Source organism: Anomaloglossus baeobatrachus, chromosome 3 (assembly GCF_048569485.1).
Source record: "Anomaloglossus baeobatrachus isolate aAnoBae1 chromosome 3, aAnoBae1.hap1, whole genome shotgun sequence".
Classification (NCBI taxonomy): domain Eukaryota; kingdom Metazoa; phylum Chordata; class Amphibia; order Anura; family Aromobatidae; genus Anomaloglossus; species Anomaloglossus baeobatrachus.
Genome location: NC_134355.1, coordinates 19211102 through 19233914, shown reverse-complemented (window position 1 = coordinate 19233914; position 22813 = coordinate 19211102). Strand labels below are relative to the sequence as shown.

The 22813-nt window shown below is 50.3% G+C and overlaps 1 protein-coding gene across 1 annotated transcript in view; it reads right to left on the bottom strand.

Annotated features, from left to right (window-relative positions):
- SPDYA (speedy/RINGO cell cycle regulator family member A) overlaps window positions 1-22604 on the bottom strand; it is a 91282-nt gene extending 68678 nt beyond the window's left edge. Inside the window, exons 1-3 of the mRNA XM_075337928.1 lie at window positions 22483-22604; window positions 18913-19121; window positions 15873-15931 (exon numbers count right to left, since the gene is read on the bottom strand). Coding sequence (XP_075194043.1) covers window positions 15873-15931; window positions 18913-19120 — 267 coding nt within the window. The 5' untranslated portion in view covers window position 19121; window positions 22483-22604. The remainder of the gene's footprint in view (window positions 1-15872; window positions 15932-18912; window positions 19122-22482) is intronic.
- Between the last annotated feature and the right edge of the window lie 209 nt (window positions 22605-22813).

Here is a 22813-nt window from a genome sequence, read left to right as displayed (position 1 = left end):
ACACAGGCCTAGCTCCGTCCGTGGCCACAGCCACCCAGGCTGGGGCTCCTGCTCTCTTCAAGTTTCAGCTCACTCTGAAGTTACAAAAGGGAAATGCATTGTCTGTGCTGCTTGACCAGCCCACCATGTTTGTTCAGGGGGTAGGGGTCACACATCCTATCATCAATGGTTTGGTCCATCACAGGGCTCCAATATGTCTGCCAGCCACAGTAGATGAAGGGATCCCCTGCTGTAAAGAACAATCACTATTCCTTCACTGGCCAATGCAATTACAGATTAGATACACAACTCTGGAAAGAAGAGGACAGGCTATTTACATAATCACATTAGATGCCAAGACTACAATTGTATGAGAGAGACACATTGAGACCAGTAGCTCCCCCAAGAAAATACATGAATTACAACTAATACAACCAGGGAAATATACATATCATGACATAGTATCACAGCATATACAGTGAGAGGGTAAATTACATCTTCACAATCCCTCCCCCTCCCAACTTGTGTACGTACTAGGCACCTCTACAGGTCACTGGTTAAGTACACACAGGCAGAGCGTTACTTACATGTGGCTTCATGCAGCCACGAATTGGCATCGTAGCTCTCCCACATCATTGCCCAGGAGAACAGCTGCAGGCAGACCACCCATCACCCCAACCACACATCGCCTGACCCCAAAACCAAAGTTCAGATCCACAGTGGCTGTGGGAATAGTCCTCCATTGTCCACCAGCCAGTTCAATGACAATCCCAGGTCCTCTATGGATTGCCTCAGGCCGAACCACTCGGGAATCAGCCAGTGTGAGGAAAGCACCCGAGTCACAAAATCCAACAAGTCTCTGTCCATCCAGCACAACCTCCTGCAAGTGCTTACCTCGATGAGCAGAAGTCGTCATAACTGCGGGTCGCACCCCGTAAACTCCTGGTGGTGCAACATGGGGGGCTGAGTCACTAGGCCAGTCCTCACATAACGGTGCCACATCTTCCTCCATGGCACTGGGCTGTAAATAATTAACAATCCGATTGGGTGCAGGATCAGTCCTCATTTGAACAGCTGGGCAGGAGACTTGCCGATGCCCTGGCTGTCCACATTGATAGCATCTGAGCTGGGTCTCCCTCCATCCAAGGCGTCCTCTTGGGTAAGGGGTAGGGGAACTTGGAGGCCGGCTCCCACCTGAAGGTGCTGTAGGGGTTTGAGGATGATTCCTCCATGGCCTGGCTGGGCATGAGGCCTGCAAATGCCCGGGATGCCTACAAACATAACACCTGCGCTCTGTTACTTCCTCTCCCCGGCGTATTCCAGAAAGTGCAGTAGAAGCAACTGGAGGCACATTAACACGGGTATCAACATGTGGTGGCTTAGAGGAACGGGGAACAATGGGGACAGAATAACTGGGGGCATCCGGTGTTGTGGAGCTGTTAGGCGTCTCTCCATCCTCCAACAGAACCCTCCACTGAGGCTTGATGGTGAGAGCCTCATCAGCGAGAGCAGCAGCTTCCTCCACTGTCGCTGGTTTTCTCTCACGCACCCATTCCCGGATCTCAGCGGGGCACTGGGCAAAGAATTGTTCTTTTAGGATGACCTGCAGGAAGGTCTCCCAAGATAAGGCCTCCTCTGCCTCCAGCCAGCGATTACATATTTGTTTGAGTCTATGAGCATATATCTTAAAAGACACTTCCCCATCACAGGCTAAAGCACGGAACTGAGTCCTGTAAGTGTCTGGGGTCACAGCATAATGTTCTAGAATAGTCTGTTTAATATCCAATGCAATTAAAATATATATTTTTATTATTAGTGCAAGTGCATGGCATAGGAATAGACATATGAAGGGGGCATAAAACGGTGGTGTCAATCCATCATAATAATACTGACAGTGCTAATGACACTGCTGGTGGCAGGGAGTGCCTGGGGAACGCAGCAAACAATGGTGATGACCTCAATATTAAGTCCCCTGCATGGGGTATAACTCACGTATGTACTTACTGCCCAAGGTCCACAAGAATATGTTAAATCCACCGGGTAGACCTATTGTGTCAGGCAGGGGTAATTTCTTGGAACACACTAATAAGTGGATCGAGTCAGTTCTTCATCCATTTGTGGAGGGATTACCCTCCTTTATTAAGGATACAGGTGACTTCCTGAGAAAAATGGACGGATTATACATTGAAGAGGACACATGGATGGTTACAGGAGACGTTGAGTCTCTATATACGAGCATTCGCCATATGGATGGTCTTGCAGCAGTCTACTTTTTTCTGAGTACCTCCAATTTGCCCACAGCCTTCATCTCATTAGTTATGGAACTCTTGGAGTTTTCCTTAACTCATAATTATTTTGTGTTCAAGGGGTCCTTCTATCTACAGCTCCAGGGAACAGCGATGGGGGCATCTTTTGCCCCCTCCTATGCCAACCTGTTCCTGGGGCTGTGGGAGAGGGACCTCTCCCTGCCGGATCTTGAGTCGTCGATGGGCCGCGTCCTTTTATGGACGCGGTACATCGACGACATATTCTTGATCTGGCAGGGTACGGAGTGTTTATTGGAAAAATTCATGTTGACACTCAATAACAATGATAAAAACATCAAGATTACGTACCATCATGACAGGAGCTCTGTGGACTTTTTGGATGTCTCAGTCAAAAGGGATGGACAGAATGTGTTACAAACTGATATATTCAGGAAGGCCACTTCTTCCAACATGCTGCTGCACGCGTCTTCGGCACATCCTCAATACATGATTAACTCGGTTCCGACGGGACAGTTCCTGCGATTACGTAGGGTCTGTTCCGTCGATTCAGAGTTTGAACATCGTGCTGAAGAATTAAAAGCTAGATTCCGAGAGCGGGGATATAGTAATCGGGCTATCAAGCGGGCCTATAACAGGGCTAAGCATGCGTCTAGGGATACCCTGCTTTATACTTCTAAGAAAACTCCAGGTCTGGAGCCGTTACGTTTCGTGACTAATTATCACTCTAGATTCCCCCAAATGAGGAAATGTTTAGAGAAAGCATGGCCGATCCTAATGACGGATCCAATTTTATCCCGAGTTCTACCACAGAGACCACTTATTTCAATACGTAGGTCCAGGAACCTAAGAGATATTTTGGTATCCAGTCATTATGAGGTGGCAGATACAATTCCATCTTTCTTAAATACGAATAAGCGTAAAGGTGGTTCCAGACCTTGTGGTCAATGTGTAGCATGCATGAATATGGAACGCTGTGATAGCTTCATGAATTCAGCAGGGACAATGACTTATCAAATAAAGAAATCTATCACTTGCACTACCAGTGCAGTGATTTATTATGCTGTATGTCCTTGCCCCAAAATATATGTGGGGTTAACTACACGCCCTCTAAAACTTCGGGTCAGAGAACATGTCAATGGAATCAACGCCGCTATTGACGAAGCAGATGTCTCGTGTTTAAAAACATTACCGAGACATTTTAAGCTGTGTCATCAATGCAATGGGACATTGCTGAAATTTCGCGGCATTGATTCCATTGAAACTAACATTCGGGGTCGGAGAGTTAGTACTGATTTAGCACGTCTTGAAGCCAGATGGATCTGGACATTAAAAACCTTACATCCTCTTGGTTTAAACGAGAATATTGGTTTTGCTGCGTTTTTATGATCACTTGCTATGCAATACGAATGTTCTTGATTTTAATTATTTCTATTTTTATTTTTTAATATAGTTGTCTTTCCCGATGAAGCCACACCACGATTGGTTGTTGATGGAAACTACTTCACATACCTTAGGATTCACCTTATCATTTAACTATGTAGACATATTGTGCCTATTTATTTTGATTTAAATTGGTAATATAGTCATCACCCCATATTCTATATTGGCAAATTCTGTCATTATTCTTCAACATCTTTTGACTATGTATATGGATAGGATGTTTTATCCGTGTTGTTGATATTGTAAAACATTGATATAAGTTATTATGCTATTTGGTGTTGTTGTTATATGACAAGAATGGGGGATATGTATATTGCTATCAGGGTGGTGACATGTACGCATGCGGGCCCGTTGGTGGCGTGGTCCCCGTATCTTTCTCCGTATCTCTGTGGGTGGTGTCGTCCTCCCGAACATGTGTGATACGTGTTCGGGGGTGCGATACCTAACCCTTGACGCGGTGGGGGATCGGGGGCTCCGTTGCTGTGGGGGCGCATGCGTCGCCAATTGTCACTATCTTCGATTATGGGCTATGGCCTGTCTGCTATGTTTTATGACAATTAGGCCGATGATTGATTACATGTGTGTTATTCTGGGGCAGTAACCCCTTTTGTTACCCTTGGGTGGATGGGGGGGATTTGACTGCCAGGATAATCACTGTACTATTTGTGGTAATGGGTTGATTACCTTATTTTTACTGCCATAGGGCAGCATGATATAATATTATATATATCTGCGAAAATCCATAGTAGTAACACCACTAGAAACACACATGTGTCTGACATTGTTGTTTTGAATTTTTCTAAGTACCGGTGTCGGCGTGATGCGCAGGCGTGTTGGCAGTGACGTGCTCCCGGCTTCCCGGCTATGTCTTGGGGGCGGCGTCGTCCTCCCGGTCATGTGATGTCCGCGTGGCTGGGTGGGCGGTGCTGGTCTCCTGACGTGGCTGGGGACGGGTGGTTCCGTTACTGTGGACGCTTGCGCAGGATCGCGGATTACCGGTGCTGGCACTATTGCTGGAGAATCCATGGATATGTGTATCACAATAGCTTTAAATTTTGGTGGCGGTGATGTGCGTGTGTGCGTTAGTAGTGGCGTCCCCCCGGCTCCTTGGTCGTGTCTTGGGGGCGTGGCGGTCCTCCCGGTCATGTGATTATCGCGTGATCGGGTGGGCGGTGCCGCCTCCTGACGCGGCCGGGAGCGGTGGTGTTCTGTCACTATGGACGCTCATGCGTCATCCCTAGTCACCGGCTGATGATTGGCTCCGGGTCTCTTTTTAAATCACGACATTTCCCCTGTATGGCACCACCCCTGACGCAGGCATCCGCCGAAACTGACGTCCGTCGGGTGGGGGGCTCCGGTGAGTGCATTATTATGTCCATGGTGGGTTATGTACATACATGTGATAGGTAAAGATCTGTTGTGCCGCTGGTTGGTGGGGTGTCTCTGTGGAGCCCATCAGCATTGATACATGAGTTATACCCCATGCAGGGGACTTAATATTGAGGTCATCACCATTGTTTGCTGCGTTCCCCAGGCACTCCCTGCCACCAGCAGTGTCATTAGCACTGTCAGTATTATTATGATGGATTGACACCACCGTTTTATGCCCCCTTCATATGTCTATTCCTATGCCATGCACTTGCACTAATAATAAAAATATATATTTTAATTGCATTGGATGTCTGATCGCCTTTTTCTTTGGTTGTTGTTGTTGTTATGCGATTTATCCAAGGTCCTCATATGCGCAGGCACCATCTATATAATATATATTGAATGGAAATTGGTAATATTTATGATGGTGGTGTATATGTCAAAAAGTTTATTTATTATCTGTTTAATATCCGCATACTCACAGTTCCACCGAGGGTCCATAGCTCTATAGGCTTCAGCAGCTCCCCCCTCTAGGAGCCCAACCAGATGCCGGACACGCTCCCTGTCCGGGACTTCCATTAATCGACACTGATGCTCAAAGTCCTGGAAGAAGCCCTCAATGTCGCCTGCAGCCTCATTAAACGGCTTAAAGTCTTTGCGGGACACCCTGGGAAGTTCCCTCATGATGGGTGCTGGGGTTACAGTCTGTCTGGAACCTCTCGCGGCTTCCACAGCGAGCTCCTTATCCAGCAGTGCCATCTCCTCCATCCTGCGCTCCTTCTCTTTAGCTCCACGCATGGCCTCCCTCTTATCTTCTATGGTGGCCTCATCTCCAAGCAGTGCCATCTCCTCCTTGTACCACACAACCCATTGACTTTTTTGGGTATTCACCTCCGGCTGCCGTCTTTCTTCCGTTTGCTGTGAGGATCCTTCCTCCACGTCATTTTGCGAACAGACTCCTTCTAGCGCCTCAATCAGCTGCTCCTTGGAGAGTCCTTTGAAACGAACTCCTACTTCACGGGCCTTTGATTGCAGGCTCCCCAAAGTCCAGGTCTTGTACTCTGCAGTGCTGGTTCCTGATGTTGAGCCATTGTCCTCCATTCCTTCTGCTCTGATCCCAGCGCTGCCAACCAGTTTGTGACGGGAGTGTACAACAGAGCAAAGGATGGACGAGGCCGAGGGACGATCCAACAGGTTTATTCACAAGAACACTGGAACAGCACACGATTAGTCCACATAAAACAGATTCGGGGGCCCTTCCCGACAATCCTCGGACCGGATAACAAAGCAATCATCCTTACAGTAGTCCAAAGAGTTCCACACAATCCCACGGGCCGCCACACAGGCCTAGCTCCGTCCGTGTCCACAGCCACCCAGGCTGGGGCTCCTGCTCTCTTCAAGTTTCAGCTCACTCTGAAGTTACAAAAGGGAAATGCATTGTCTGTGCTGCTTGACCAGCCCACCATGTTTGTTCAGGGGGTAGGGGTCACACATCCTATCATCAATGGTTTGGTCCATCACAGGGCTCCAATATGTCTGCCAGCCACAGTAGATGAAGGGATCCCCTGCTGTAAAGAACAATCACTATTCCTTCACTGGCCAATGCAATTACAGATTAGATACACAACTCTGGAAAGAAGAGGACAGGCTATTTACATAATCACATTAGATGCCAAGACTACAATTGTATGAGAGAGACACATTGAGACCAGTAGCTCCCCCAAGAAAATACATGAATTACAACTAATACAACCAGGGAAATATACATATCATGACATAGTATCACAGCATATACAGTGAGAGGGTAAATTACATCTTCACACCGCGGCTCTGTCTGTGTGGCATGGCCTGATTTTTGTTCACCGGTGAAGGTCTCACCGGTCACCGCAAATCCCCTGAGTGACTGAAGTGATCTGCGCTATCAGCGGTGCCGTCACTGAGGTTAGGCTGGGGCCACAAGGGGACTACTGCGATCCCCTTGCATGAGACTCGGCTCGTGCTGGCAGTACAGCAGAGCCGAGTGTCATGCGTGTGTCCTTGCAACTGAGGTCCGTTTGTGCGAGCAGACCTCAGCTGCGGGGGGTGGGCTGGCACTCAGGAGGGGAAGGTGGGATTTCTCTCCCTCTCTCCTGCGTAGCCGGCTATTGCCATTCTCGCACTGCACTGGCAGTACACCTGTGTACCGCGAGTGCAGTGCGATTTTTCTCTCGCCCCATTCACTTGAATGGGTGCGAGAGAAAGAGTCTCAGCTTACAATCGCAGCATGCTGCGATTGTTTTCTCCGTCCGATTAGGGCTGAGAAAATAATCGCTCATGTGCGCTGTCACACAGGCTAATATTGGTCCGAGGGGAATGCGATGTTTTATCGCACTCCACTCGCTCCGATTTTCTCCCCGTGTGGCTTAGGCCTTACCCGCGGCCACAGCTGAAGTCCTCCCGCTGAGATCTGTGGCCGCAGGTAACCTGAGTGATGTCATCGCTGATAGCGCGTCTCACTGCGGTCACTCAGAGGAGCTCACAGAGAGTGGTCGTGGTCTGTGACCGCTCCTGTCAGCTTCTGATGTAGCAGAGCTGAAAGCGTCGAGGGACCTCTGGATTACGCCGGACCTGGAGGGGTATTTGGGGGTTTAATAAAGTGGTGAAAGAGGGTATTTTTTTGTCTTTTTTTTCAAATAAAGGATTTTTTGGTGTATGTCTTTATTTTCTTTATCTTACAGGTTAATCATGGAAGGTATCTCGGGGAGATGCCTGCCATGATTAACCTAGGACTTAGTGGCAGCTATGGGCTGCTGCCATTAACTCCTTATTACCTTGAGTGCCACCGCACCAGGGGAATTCGGGATGAGCCAGGTACAGTCTCGGGACTGTCGCATCTAATGGATGCGGCAATTCCGGGCGGCTGCTGGCTGATATTGTTAGGCTGGGGGGCTCCCCATAACGTGGAGCTCCCCATCCTGACAATACCAGCCTCCTGCCGTATGGCTTTACCCTGGCTGGTATGAAAATTGGGGGGAACCGCATGCCGTTTTTTTTTTAAATTATTTATTTATTTAATTTACTGCACGATATAGACACGCCCACCGGTGGCTCTGATTGGTTGCAGTGAGACAGATGTCACTCAACGTGGGGGAGTGTCTGACTGCAACCAATCATAGGCGCCGGTGGGCGGGGAAAGCAGTGAATACGTGATGGAATAATGAGCGGCCGGCTTTTTCAAAAGAGGAAAAGCCGCCGGAGCTTTGTGACAGCCGTGCAGTGCCGCTCCGGTGATCGGGGAACGGTGAGTATGAGAGAGGGGGGGAAGAGGGATAGACCGACAGAGAGAGAGTGAGGGACAGAGATCGTGACCGACCGACAGAGAGAGAGAGAGAGAGACCGACCGACAGGGAGACAGAGAGACCGACAGAGAGAGAGTGAGACAGACAGAGAGAGAGAGACCGACTGACAGAGATAGAGATTGACCAACATCAACAGACCTCACTCATTTCCAGTGTTTTCTGCAACATGCGATAAATGTATTTAGAAAAATGCCTGTCACTAGGAAGGTGTATGTGCCGTCCGTGTGACATCCGTTTTTTTTCACGCACACATAGACTTTCATTAGAGTGACTCGCGCGTGAAACTCACCAAAACGCAGCATGCTGAGATTTTTTTCTCAGTCCGATTTGGACTGAGAAAAAAAAATAGCAGATCGGAGCTGCCTCATTGACTAACATTGGTCCGAGTGCAATGGGAGATTTTCTCGCATTGCACTCGTGCGAGTTAATTGCAAGTGTGACTCCAGCCTAAGGGAAATAATCGCAGCATACTGCGATTGTCTGCAAGTCTCGGATCACTCGCACCCATACAAGTCTATGGGTGCGAGTGAAACATTGGACTGCACTCGGATGTCGTCCTAGTGCTATATATGCACAGGCTGACAATGGAGGAGATGGAGAGATTAATCCCTCCCTCTCCTCCACAGCTGTGATGCGATCACAGGATCAGATCACAGTAGCATGACACTTGGCTCATGCTTGTAGCAGAGCTGGAGCCGAGAGTCATTAGCATATCGCATCCAACGCTCTCCCATCTAATGCCATACGATCGTGTGACTCTGCCCTAATGCATACTCTAAGGCTGTGTTCACATGCACAAATTTTCCACTGCAGTTTTGAGATGAAAAAGGTGAAATTCGCACTCAAAACCCGTACAGCAGGTTAATTTACACTAGGTGTGGATGACATTTTGCAAAATCTTACACAATGCTGGTCCTGTAATATACTACAGATATTCTGCATACAAATCCATATGGAAACTCTGCAGCGTATTTGACGTTTCTGAACTTCACAAACATCACATTTGTCACAGAAATTTCTTCAACTGGACAATTTATTCAATAAATGTGGATGATGTTATATCTGCTCTATGTACACTAATTATTATATCAAATCTGTAGCATTTAAAACTACCCTGAGGGTGGGTGCACACGATCAGGACACACTTCGTCCAAAACGCTGCTATTACTGATCGTGGGCACATATGTAGCGCCCCACGGGGCAGGTGTTTTAACCTACTTGTTGCCGGGCCGGTGAGGCAGATCCTTTGCGTCGTCACGGGGTGACCTGGCCCGGTTCCGTTGCCCTGAGGCGTAAAGGAAGGAGGGTTGGCGTGTGGTAGGGAGGTAGGATGGAGGTGGTAGTGACGGTTAGGAAAGAAGGTCGTGACGCCACCTGTGGTATGCGACCAGGGATGGGCCGCCGCTGCAGGTCCTGCTCTCCAGGGCTGATGGTGAGGGTCACACCCGGAATTGTGTCGCTCCCCACAGGCGGAGCTGGATTACCCTGGGGAGGATGATGGAGGTCGGACAGGGGTGGTGGTAGTCCCCGTTGGCGCCGCATCGCTGGGTGCTGGCGCCGGTAAAGGAGAGGCAGAGACAGGGGCTGCGGTTTCAGGTCTTTTACTCACAAGTATTTCAGGTGCTGCCCCAGAGTACCGCTCTCTGCCTTGATGGGCTCCAGCCGATCCCGGATCCATCGGCGGTCACCACTGGTGCCCGTGAAAGTCTTTTAGTGAAGTGTCCCTTGGTTGCTTTCCGGAATCCGGGCAGAGCCTCCAGCTCCAAGCCGCGGGCCCACGAAGAGAGAGAAACACTAAGTCCTGTTGTCAGTGCTAGTGTCGCGGGCGGGGAGGGCGCTGCGCTCACCACGCTCGGGTCCGGCGCTGCTGCTGCTCGGTGGCTCGAGCGTTGGGCCGGATCCGGGGACTTGAGCGGCGCTCCTCGCCCGTGAGTGAAAGGGGAGTAGTTTGGTTTGGGCATTTGGTCCATGACGCCACCCACGGGTTGTGGTGAGGTTGTACACCACCGCTACTGTTGATGGGGATCCCGGGAGCGATGGCAGGGAGTAGCTGGGATGTTGTTTCCCCCTCCATGGGTAGGGGTTGGTGGTCCCGGGGCCCGGTGAGATGACGGGGAGGCAGGGTTGGCAAGGTGCAGGGGCGCTTGGACTGCGCAGCGTGGTGCCGGACGGCACGGTAGTACTCACTCAGCCACAAATGGATGCAAGTCTCTGGTAAAACAAACGGCTGGATGGACGGGTCCTGCAGCCGGCTGCTGTGGTTTCTCCCGGACGGTTGGTGATGGCTGCCTTTCCCTGCACCTTTTGGGTATCTTCGGTCCCGATGGCTTCCCACCAGTAACCCGCTCCCCAGCGTGGATATGCGCCGGAGGAGCCCTTTTGCCCACAGGCTCTGGCCCTGGGAACTCTAGCTGTGGCGGTAGCTGTATTTCCCTTCTGTTGTTTGGACGGTTGCCTTCAATCGGGTCTTGGCTGTTTGGAAACCCCTGGGGTTCCGGTCACTAACGGATTTGACCTGTTTAACGGCGACTCCAAGCCTGGTCGGGGTCCGCAGGCCCTGCCGATTTGTGCTGGCTTCACTTCGCTCCCCGGTTCGGTACCGGCAGGCCACCGCCCGTCCCCGGTCCTACGGTTACGCGTTGATCTGCCTCTCCTGCAGACGGCCACCACCGTCTGCCAACCTTGCTCTTGGTGCCCGGGCCACGTACCCGGACACAGTCAGTTTGCTCCTCTACTACCACTTCACTCCTCTCCTGACTCCTACTCAGATCTCAACTGGCTTCCTTTTCCCGCCTCCAGGACTGTGAACTCCTCAGTGGGTGGGGCCAACCGCCTGGCTCCACCCCACCTGGTGTGGACATCAGCCCCTGGAGGGAGGCAACAAGGATTTGTGTCTGACTGATGTGCCTATCTCGGGGTGGGGGCGTTGTGTTGTAGTACCTGTGACGACCTGGCTAGTCCAGGGCGCCACATTCCCCCTTGGTTAAATGTAGACCGTCCGCGGGCTGCCCGTCCATCACCGTTTTTGTTTTTTTTTTTTCAAAACTGCAAAAATATAAAAACATGTGTGAAAACATTCAACAAAGCATTCTTTTTATGAATCTTCCCTTAACGGGAGGCACGGTACTTTAACGTTTCAAATGGTAGACATTTTTATTAAAACGGTCGGCTTCCACTCTCCCACCCAAACAACCTGGCCCTGATGCTGCCCCTAAGAAGTGGGCAGCACCCCTTGACCCCAGTCCAGATCCAGGCTGCCTGAGTGGGAACGGGTACGGTGTTTCGCACCCTACGGTCACTTCAGGGGACCCCACGTCCAGGGGGACCGCTGACCCCCGGAGGATGGCCACCGGTCCAGGTGGTGGCAGGGCCCCAGCCTACTCTGCTGCGGGCCCTTCCTCCAATCTGCCTCTCCGGAGGCGGCAACGGAAACATGCCAACATATTTACATTTCCACTAGTTTGTGGTTGCCCTGCTAGTTCTCAGGCATGTCCATAAGCAGTTTCTTATGCACGGTAACAAAGGGTCCCTACGGGGACTACTTGCCGGCAACGGCCGTGTCAATCACAATCGACAATCAGGTAACATCTTCGGTTGATTCACAGTCATTATTCATTTACTCAGTTAACGGTACTGGTGGTCCCAACGGGGACAACGGTGCAACGGAGGGACCGCTGCCTTCACTGCTCACTCTCATCCTCCTCACCTGGCCCCAGGTGAAGAAACACGGGTACCTGCCCCTCCAGCGCACGGCAGGCGCGGCGGGGAAGGGCCGCCCGATATCCATTATTCCCGCTCCGTGGGATGTAAGTGGCCTCCATATCATACAAGGCGCCGACTCCCTTCTCCTCCGAGACAGGCTCTGTGTCAGGCCCGGAGTCACTATCATCCGTTCCTGCGCCAGGCGGGTTGCCGCCAGCTGCCGCAGTCTCCGGGCTCGCCACTCTTTCTGCTGCCGATTCAGGGGGCCGCAAGCCAGATGAACCAGCAGCGGCGGGGCACGCGGGCAGGGAAGACGGAGGCAGTATGGGGGCCGGGGGCAGACCGGGTCCCTCAGCCACAGCGGCCAGTCCCTCAAGGACACAGGGGCGTGGGTCACTCACCAGCTCCTCCATCATGGCCTCCATCCCGTACACCCGGGCGACCGCAGCCAACTCCACCACCTCCGCGGTCCACTGCTCCATCAGAAGACATATCTGACTCCGGTAGCGCTGACAAATCCCCGCCGTTCGGGCCCTGAGCCATGCCACTGTTCCGGGCACCGGCCCCGGGATCTCTGCGTGGCCGGACGGGGTGGACATGTTGGCAGCGGTATCTTCCAGGAACCAAAATATAGCCGCAGAGTCCTGGCGTCCCTGCTTTTATAGCCGTGGTTTACATGCGGCCGGACGCCATCCGTCCCCCCTTGGTCTTTTTTCAGCACCTCCTCTTCAGGGGCGGAGCTTCGGCTTTCGCGCCTCCACTGCTCGAGAAGACGCTCAAGCGGGAAATCTTCGCGCCCAAGATGGCGGCTTCTGAAATTTTTCGGCCGGCTACCGCCGGCGGGACACAAGGCGCACTTCTACCAGCCGGTAGAACGGTAATATCCTGTTCGTGACGCCAAGTTGTCGTGGACGGGGAGGGCGCTGCGCTCACCACGCTCGGGTCCGGCGCTGCTGCTGCTCGGTGGCTCGAGCGTTGGGCCGGATCCGGGGACTCGAGCGGCGCTCCTCGCCCGTGAGTGAAAGGGGAGTAGTTTGGTTTGGGGATTTGGTCCGTGAAGCTACCCACGGGTTGTGGTGAGGTTGTACACCACCGCTGCTGTTGATGGGGATCCCGGGAGCGATGGCAGGGAGCAGCTGGGATGTTATTTCCCCCTCCGTGGGTAGGGGTTGGTGGTCCCGGGGCCCAGTGAGGTGACGGGGAGGCAGGGTTGGCAAGGTGCAGGGGCGGTTGGACTGCGCAGCGCGGTGCCGGACGGCACGGTAGTACTCACTCAGCCACAAATGGATGCAAGTGTCTGGTAAAACAAACGGCTGGATGGACGGGTCCCGCAGCCGGCTGCTGTGGTTTCTCCCGGACGGTTGGTGGTGGCTGCCTTTCCCTGCACCTTTTGGGTATCTTCGGTCCTGATGGCTTCCCACCAGTAACCCGCTCCCCAGCGTGGATATGCGCCGGAGGAGCCCTTTTGCCCGCAGGCTCTGGCCCTGGGAACTCTAGCTGTGGCGGTAGCTGTATTTCCCTTCTGCTGTTTGGACGGTTGCCTTCAATCAGGTCTTGGCTGTTTGGAAACCCCTGGGGTTCCGGTCACTTAGGGATCTGACCTGTTTAACGGCGACTCCAAGCCTGGTCGGGGTTCGCAGGCCCTGCCGGTTTGTGCTGGCTTCACTTCGCTCCCCGGTTCGGTACCGGCGGGCCACCGCCCATCCCTGGTCCTACGGTTCCGCGTTGATCTGCCTCTCCTGCAGACGGCCACCACCGTCTGCCAACCTTGCTCTTGGTGCCCGGGCCACGTACCCGGACACAGTCAGTTTGCTCCTCTACTACCACTTCACTCCTCTCCTGACTCCTACTCAGATCTCAACTGGCTTCCTTTTCCCGCCTCCAGGACTGTGAACTCCTCAGTGGGTGGGGCCAACCGCCTGGCTCCACCCCACCTGGTGTGGACATCAGCCCCTGGAGGGAGGCAACAAGGATTTGTGTCTGACTGATGTGCCTATCTCGGGGTGGGGGTGTTGTGTTGTAGTACCTGTGACGACTTGGCTAGTCCAGGGCGCCACACTAGGTGTTACCCCAAGCTCTGCCCAGGAAGGTTCTGTCTCAAGTGTGATGGTTGCGCCTACTTCTACCCCATGTGGTGCCCACCCCAGTGGTTGTCCTAGCGACCGGGGAAGTCCCATACTTCGTGATGTCTGCCCTAGTCCAACACCCTGTGAGTAAGCACCTGCTGTTGTGTGTGTGTGTTTTGTGAAGGCACCGACAGGTTAACCTCCTTCTAACCCGGGATAGATATTACCCCTGAAAAGTGGTGTAATACCCTGTGGCGCCTGAAGCCTAGGGGCGCAACACATACCCTAAGAAACATTATCTCTATCTAAGTAACATGGAAAAACCTTTTCTGGTAATTAAAAGTCTCCTTCAACCACGTGCACTAGCCCCCGTGGCATCTGAACACCTGTGTTGTGACAGGTGGAGCCATCACTGTACCAACGTTCAGAAAGGCAGAGCCTACAGAAAATAAAGTCTAATAGTAATGACTCGATGTAAGAACGCCGGTCTTTCTTTCCATGTGCTTACCACTAAAGCTTGTACCCCACGAGTCAATCACCTGAGCACTTTACACACCACCCTACTACTATGAATGACCTACATTTTTGGGTTTTTGCTAGATAACCCAAATACAGGTGAGCCTCATTTATTAGATTCCATCTCTTACTATTTCTTGTTTTTTCCCTGCCTACAAATTGCTGGTTCCTTAGTACGAATCAGTGATTCTTCTGCAGTCCACAAATAAATGATTGAGGGCGACAGAGCCGTCTGCATGAAATCTGGACAAGCCTGTATGGCTCCCACAGTCATCAAAGGTCTGATTCAGGCGCCCACTAAGCAGACAAGTTTTAGCGCCCGTATTACAGCTGCCTTGCTCAGGTCTAAAGAGCCATTATCACAACATCATTAGGATATGTTACTTCTGTATTTTTACAGCAGCAAATGAGGCCTAAAAAATAGCAGCTGTGAAATTGTTGGGGGAGACATTCTGAGTGCCATGCTTTCTTCTGAAGGGCACGTTTATTCTCGTGACATCACATTATAGCGGATGTGACCACAATAGCTTTCTGACATCATCGATGGCACATTATTACCCGTGAGAGGTTATTTGCCAAGTGGGGGGAAAGCAGAGAATTGGAAAACTCAGGCTACTTTCACACATCCGGTTTTTGCTCTGCGGCACAATACGGCGCTCTGCAGAAAAACCACAACCGTTTTTTTTGCTGCCAGTTGCGGGTTTTTTTGCATAGACTTACATTAGTGCCGTATTGTGCCGCATGGGCTTGCGTTCGGTCCGGTTTTTGCCGCATGCGGCAGATTTAGCCGATGCCGCGGCCCGATGGAGCGTTGCCTGCAACGTTTTTTGCTCCGGCAAAAAAAAACGCATCGCATTTTTTTCAATGCATGCCTATGGAAGCCAGATGCGGCGCGATGCGGAAAAAAACGCATCCGGCCGCCGCATGCGGTTTCTTGCACTGCGCATGCTCAGTAGTGTGCCGCAAACGGAACAAAACAGACCGGACGCATGTAAAAACTTATGCAAAGGATGCGGTGTTTTCGCCGCATCCGTTGCATAGGTTTCACAGCCAGATTGAGCCGCACGGCTCAAACCGGATGTGTGAAAGTGTGAAAGTAGCCTCAGTGTGGTATATTTTACATGTTCAAACTTCTAAAATGTGCAGTTATTACCAGAAACCCTGTCTCACTTTTGATAGTTCAGTCATTTTACCTTATCTGCTATTTTATAACAAGAATCCATCCACAAGAAGTCTTGAATTAAGTCGTCATCTGGAATAAAAATACTTTTAAATTAATGGTGAACGGTACACAAATAACATATCTTCCTTGAAAGTAGAAATTTCTTGTTGTAAAGGGTTTCATTTAATTAAATGCATACAATGTTGCTATTCGGTTTCATTAAACATTTTGCCCCCCGTTGCCTTTTATAGCCTTTGTGTTGAACACTCTATCAATGGGGTCAACTAGATCTGTTGGGGACATGATTTTTTTCTTTTTTTTTTTACACCTAATTGTTTTTAAATGTTACAAAATTTTACAAAAACTGCAATGCAGTTTTTACTGGTGAAAGATGCTTTTGATATATAAAATGCATGTTTTATCCAGTGCACCCTAAAACTTCATATAAATACTGCTTCATTTAATTACATATTTTTTGGACATGTTTATAAGGGGTTCACCAGGCGGATTATATCGATAACTACATCCATAAGATAGGTCACCAGTGTGACACCCGGCATTACAGAAAAGCTCCTTATTCAGAAGAATAGTTGTCCTGCAGAACTCAGTGACTGGAGCCGCACTACACAGCTCTGATCTGTGTGTGTACATGTCACCTCCGCCGGAGCTTATAACAGCTGACCTGTGGGGGTCCTGGGTTTCGGACCCCCATTGATCGGATATTGACGATCTATCCTACATAAACACATGGACCGTAGCTGCATAACACAGCTCCATTCAATGTGTAGCAGCCATTACTGAGTGCTGCAGAACGGCTTTTATTCTCTTCAATAGCAGCTGCTGTATAGTATCGGTGTATACCCCTACTAATATATAGATGTTTACTGGACAACCGCTTTAAGCTACTGAATAGTGATGGGCGGACCTGCAGATACTCGGGATCAGCGGGTCCTAGCAGGTTTAAAAAAAAAAACCCGGTTTAGGCCCAGAATTCATCCTGGATATCCAGCCGGATGCTGGTCCCCATATACGTCTATGGAGACCAAAATCAGATGCTTAAAAATGGTGGTAGAAGGGAGAAAGGGATTAGAGCAAGGGCTTTATACTTACCAGTCTCCGCGTGGCTGTAACTCTACTTCCAGGCTGCTCACTCTACTTATGGGGCCGCTCATTATCTTCATGCATATGCACTGCTTCCCCCGCCCACCAGCAGTCCTGGCATCTTGGATTGGTTGCAGGCAGACAGCACCACCACCCTGTGTGACTGACTGCAACCAATCAGAGACACCGGGACTTCCGGTGAGCAGGGGAGGCAGTGCATATGCATGAAGATAATGAGCGGCCCCAGAAGCAGAGTTACAGCTGTACGTAGACCGGTAAGTATACAGCACTTGCTTTATTCTTATTTTCTTAGATTTTTTTTTTTTATTTCCTAGGTGGTCGGATCCGGATTGTTACCAGGCGTTCCCTGAGAACTTCGGGCTCGGGGTCGGTGCTTGGGTTCTTTTGAACCTGCGCAGATCCGGACTTTTACAGTCCAGGTCTGCCCATCACTACTACTGATTGTTTCTGACGCACCCGCGGGGTCTCGGGGATGTACTCGTCACCAGGCCGGTGTTTGGGGGTTTGGGTTGTCACAGTGGCCTGGCCCGGCTCCGTCATCCCGCGGTGTCAATCAAAATGGTGGTGATGGGATGATCGTGATGATGGGGGTAGTTGTCTTTCGTGATGCCACTTGTGGTATGCGGCTATAGTGGGGGCCGCCGCTGCACAAGGTCTCTCTCTGCTGGGGCGGATGGTAGCGCAGCTCAGATGTTGCAGCTCTCCACACGTAGAGCTAGGCCCCAGGGAGGTTGTTGAGAGTAGTAGTCCACCCCAGTGTGGGAGGCGCAGGGCGCGTAAGGATCAGACGATCTCAAGGGAGGAATTTGGGTGAAGACTGCTAATGGAGTCTTCGTTTGGGATATTCAGAGACGGTGCCGTATTAGCTGTATACCAGTGCCGATATATCAATGTATCAGACAATGAATACATAAGACATGTTCTCCTTGAGCCAGCATCACCAACTGAACACGTGCCCCAGCGGTTGCAGTTTAAGGTGTTTAGACCGCCGGAGTGCACTGTGATGGGCTCCAGACGATCCCGGATAGTTAGGGGGCTCGTGCCGGAGGGATACTTAGTGAGTCCTTCCTCCCTGCGCTCTGTTGTGTGAGTCCCATTGACTTCAAGCTACACAGGGACCTCTGTCCTTTGGGGTGGTTCTGTTCCCCGTCCCGTCTAGCAGGCTGCACGAGTCAGTTCATTGGCCACCCTATGGTCACGGCTCCTGGCTCTATATGCTGCTTTGCCCTGAACACTGTTGTGGGCCAGAAGACTTGAAATCCTCTACCCGGCGGATTCTGCCGGCAGGCCTTGAAGTGCCCACCAGCCTAGGCCTCCGCACCCTGAGTTGTGCGAAGGTCCTGATGGATCTATGAGCTCTCCCCTCAGCGACTGCATTCTCCTGCGTCTCACATTGTTCCGGGTGGTGACTAGACTCAATAACTGTGAGTGTGGCTCCTGCTCCCCAGATCAGTCGCCCCGCCGACTCAAGTCCCTGAGCTAGTGGGTGAGAGGCCACAGACGATATGGTGACCATCCTAAATGACCCTACCCTAACCCCGTCACGGTGAGTGGGCAACTGGCTTATGTGTGGATGTGGATGTTGCGGATCGGCACTGACCTCCTCCTTACCCAGGATGAGTACCGCACCTGGTGTGATGCAGTACCCTGTGGCGACTGAAGCCTCAGGGGTGCCACATTTCCATTCACTGACAAATTAGGATAAAACACAAAGCTTATTTAATTGCGCTCCAAGGTAGAATCTACAGCAGCAAAACTATATTGAGTGGTGTTTTGGGGGGATTTTGGTAACATGTTATCCACAGTATTAGTGGCATGAGCTGCGGAGACCTCAGAGGAAAATCCACATTATATTCACAGGGTGGGAATAAACCCTAAGATGATTGGCTGAAGCAAATAATAAAAACATTCTGGTGACAGATGACTGAGACCCATACTGAACAACCTACCAAATATCTTGAAGAAAGCTGCCATCTCCTGCCGCCTGACGATCAGACAAGGTCCTGTCAGCCGTTTTGATTCAGGGTTGTCATACTCATTCCCTTTACTAACTGGACGCTTTAGCCTAAATTTGTTCTCTTGGAGAGATTTGGAGCCAGACTTCATGTGAACTGTGATGGTCTTGGGTGTCTGGTAACGAGCCTGATTGTGCCTCATACTGCAAGAATCACAAATTAGCAAAGATCGCCGGGTATTAACATCATCTTACTCATTTACAAGTAGAAAAATACCTGCTCAACATTTAAAGGGGTGGTCCAGGATTTTTTTTTTGCACTGTGCCTCAGGAGTAACAGGCAGGTAGTTGCTAACTACCTGGCTGTTATGGCTGGCACCGTTTTCCACCATCACATTATGGGTGTCAGGTCCGAGCATCCCTACATGAACAGTGTCCTGGAAAGTGGATTGGTCATCGTGGGCCAGTTGAATGGCCACCATGGTCTTCCGATCTGACCCCCCTTAGACTTTTATCTTTGGGGTCATCTGAAGGCAATTAAGATACAAGATGTGCTGCATCTGAAACAACAGATAAAGGGCAGCCTGTGCTGGCATTTCTTCTGCGGTGTTGCGATCAGTGTGTCAAGAGCGGGAGAAGAGGGTTGCATTGACAATCCAACACAATGGGCAGCACTTTGAACACATTTTATAAGTGGTCATAAAATTGTAAATAACTAATGAACGAATAAAGTTACGTTAAAACCATTGTTGTTCTTGTCAAATTCTCAATAGGTTTGATGCATTACATGAACCTCTTCCCATTGGAAAAAATAAAGTTGGATCCAAAATGGCCGACTTCCTAATGGCCGCCATGGTCACCATCCATCTCGAAAAGTTTCCCCCCTCCCATATACTAATGAGCCACAAACAGGAAGTTGATATCACCAACCATTCCCATTTTATTTAGGTGTATCCATATAAATGGCCCACCTTGTGTTATGGGACAGGACAGGTTGTGTGGGGTCAGACCCTCCAGCAAAGCTGCACGCACGTTTCAGAGACATTCTGTGAAATTGTGTAAGCATTTTATTTACTCACTTCTATAGTGCCATTAATTCCACAGCGCTTTTCAGACCTCATCATCACTGTCCCCATCGGGGCTCACAATCTAAACTCCCTATCAGTCTATGGAGTGTGGGAGGAAACCAGATCAAACCCAGGTAAACACGAGGAGCAAATTCACACTCCTTGCAGATATTGTCCACCATATAGTGCTCACTACATTGGGGCTCGCAATATACAAGTAAATTCCTTATCAGCCTATGGGGTGTGGGGAGAAACCGGAGGAAACCCACAGAAACACGGAGAGAACATACAAACTCCTGGCAGATGTTGCATTGGTGAGATTTGAACCCAGGACCCCAGCTCTGCAACCACCAAGCCACCATATAGTGTTCAGTCCTACGTGCCACCATGTAATGATCACCACTGAGCCACCATGTAGTGCTAACCATTGAGCCACCATGTAATGATCACCACTGAAACACCATGTAGTGCTCACCACTGAGCCACCATATAATACTCACCACTGAGCCACTAATAGGGCTAACCACTGAGTCACCATGCAGTGCTAACCACTGAGCCACTATATAGTGCTCACCATTGAGCCCACATATAGTGCTCATCACTGAGCCACCATATAGTACTCACCACTGAGCCACCAATAGTGCTAACCAATGAGCCACCACCATACAGTGCTAACCACTGAGCCACTAAATAGTGCTCACCATTGAGCCACCATATAGTGCTCACAACTGAGCCACCATATAGTACTCACCACTGAGCCAATAGTGCTAACCACTGAGCCATCATACAGTGATAACCACTGAGCCACTATATAGTGCATCAGAGTCACCATATAGTGCTCACCACTGAGTCACCATATAATACTCACCATTGAGCCACCATATACTGCTCACCACTGAGCCACCATATAGTGCTAACCAGTGAACCACCATATAGTGCTCACTACTGAGCCACTATATAGTGCTCACCATTGAGCCACCATATAGTGTTAATCAGTGAGCCACCATATAGTGCTAGTCATTGAGCCATAATATAGTGCTCACCACTGAACCACCATATAGTGCTAACCACTGAGCGACCATATAGTGGTCTTCACTAACCCACCATATAGTGCTAATCACTGAGCCACCATATAGTGCTAGTCATTGAACCACAATATAGTGCTCATCACTGACCCACCAGAGTGCTCACCACTGAGCCACCATAAAGTGCTAACCACTGAGCCACCATATAGTGCTCACCACTGAACCACCATAAAGTGCCAACCATTGAGCCACCTTATAGTGCTCACCACTGAGCCATCATCTAGTGCTAATCACTGAGCCACCATATAGTGCTAATCATTGAGCCACAATATAGTGCTCACCACTGATCCACCATATAGTGCTCACCACTGAGCCACCATATAGGGATCACCACTGAGCCACCATATAGTAGTCTTCACTGAGCCACCATATAGTGCTAACCACTGAGCCACCATATAGTGCTAACCACTGAGCCACCATATAGTGTTCACCACTGAGCCACCATATAGCGCTAACCACTGACCCACCATATAGTGCTCACCACTGAACCACCATATAGTGGTCTTCACTGAGCCACCACATAGCGCTCACGACTCAACCATCATATAGTGCTCACCTTCTGAGCCACCATATAGCGCTCACGACTCAGCCATCATATAGTGCTCACGACTCAGCCATCATATAGTGCTCACCATTGAGCCATCATATAGTGCTCACGACTCAGCCATCATATAGTGCTCACCATTGAGCCATCGTATCACAGTGGTGCTATATGGTAGTACTATTTGTGCACTATATCAATATTATTTAGGTAACATTACATTGGTAGTATATGAATTTACCATTTGGGCAGTAGTTTGAGGTCACTTTATGGTGGTATTATTGGTCATTTTACATTGACACTATTGGTTTAATATTTGGGTCTTATGGGTGCAATGTGGCGGCATTATTTGTGCATGTATGTCAGTATTTGGATAGTAAGACACGGGCACTACATGGATGTACTATTGGGGCAGTAGTCTGAAGTCTCTGAATGGCGGTATTAATGTTAGGCCTATGTGGGATCATTATGGCAGTATTAGCCCTTGTAAAACCCGGTGGACCCCTCACAATATGCCCAGGGGTCTCCACAGGCCTCACAGTCACTTCACCCAAACTTCCAGAATATCTATTCTGCTCATGCTCTGGGATATTTCTAGTAGGTTCTTGAGATCTCACTACAGCCCTTCTGACAACCAATACAGCCCACATAATAAGCACAACCGCAGTGATTGTCAGCCAGGCTTCCCAGGGCCCTGATTGGCTGGTTTGCACCAGTACCAGAGATGAATCCCTGTAGTGCTCAGCATTTGCCCTTCAGGAGGTCGGGAAAGCTGGGTGACACCTCCCATAACGGCGGCCATTTTGCTTTCACACTGCTTTACCACAAACAGTAAAAATGAATAGACGGTGTAGGGAAATAGATGAACCTACACTGGATCTCTAATAGCATATATCACTGCTTGTGTCGCGATACAACCTCTGACGACACAATGTCGCTGGACTCCCGACTATTCCGACAACAGAACGGGACCGACGAGCGGGAGAATTGCATAGGTGAATCCACCAATCACAAGCCGGAATGCAGCATGGCAACCAATCAGCTACGGTAAGGTTGATACCGCTGACCAATCAGAGGCGTGACATCGCTTTCCGGGACAGTGACTTCTCGAATCCTGTTGCTATGAGAATCCCAGGGAGGAAAGAGGCGGGAAAGTGATGGCGCAAATCTCTCTTCATGGCCGCCATTTTGTTTTAGTTGGTT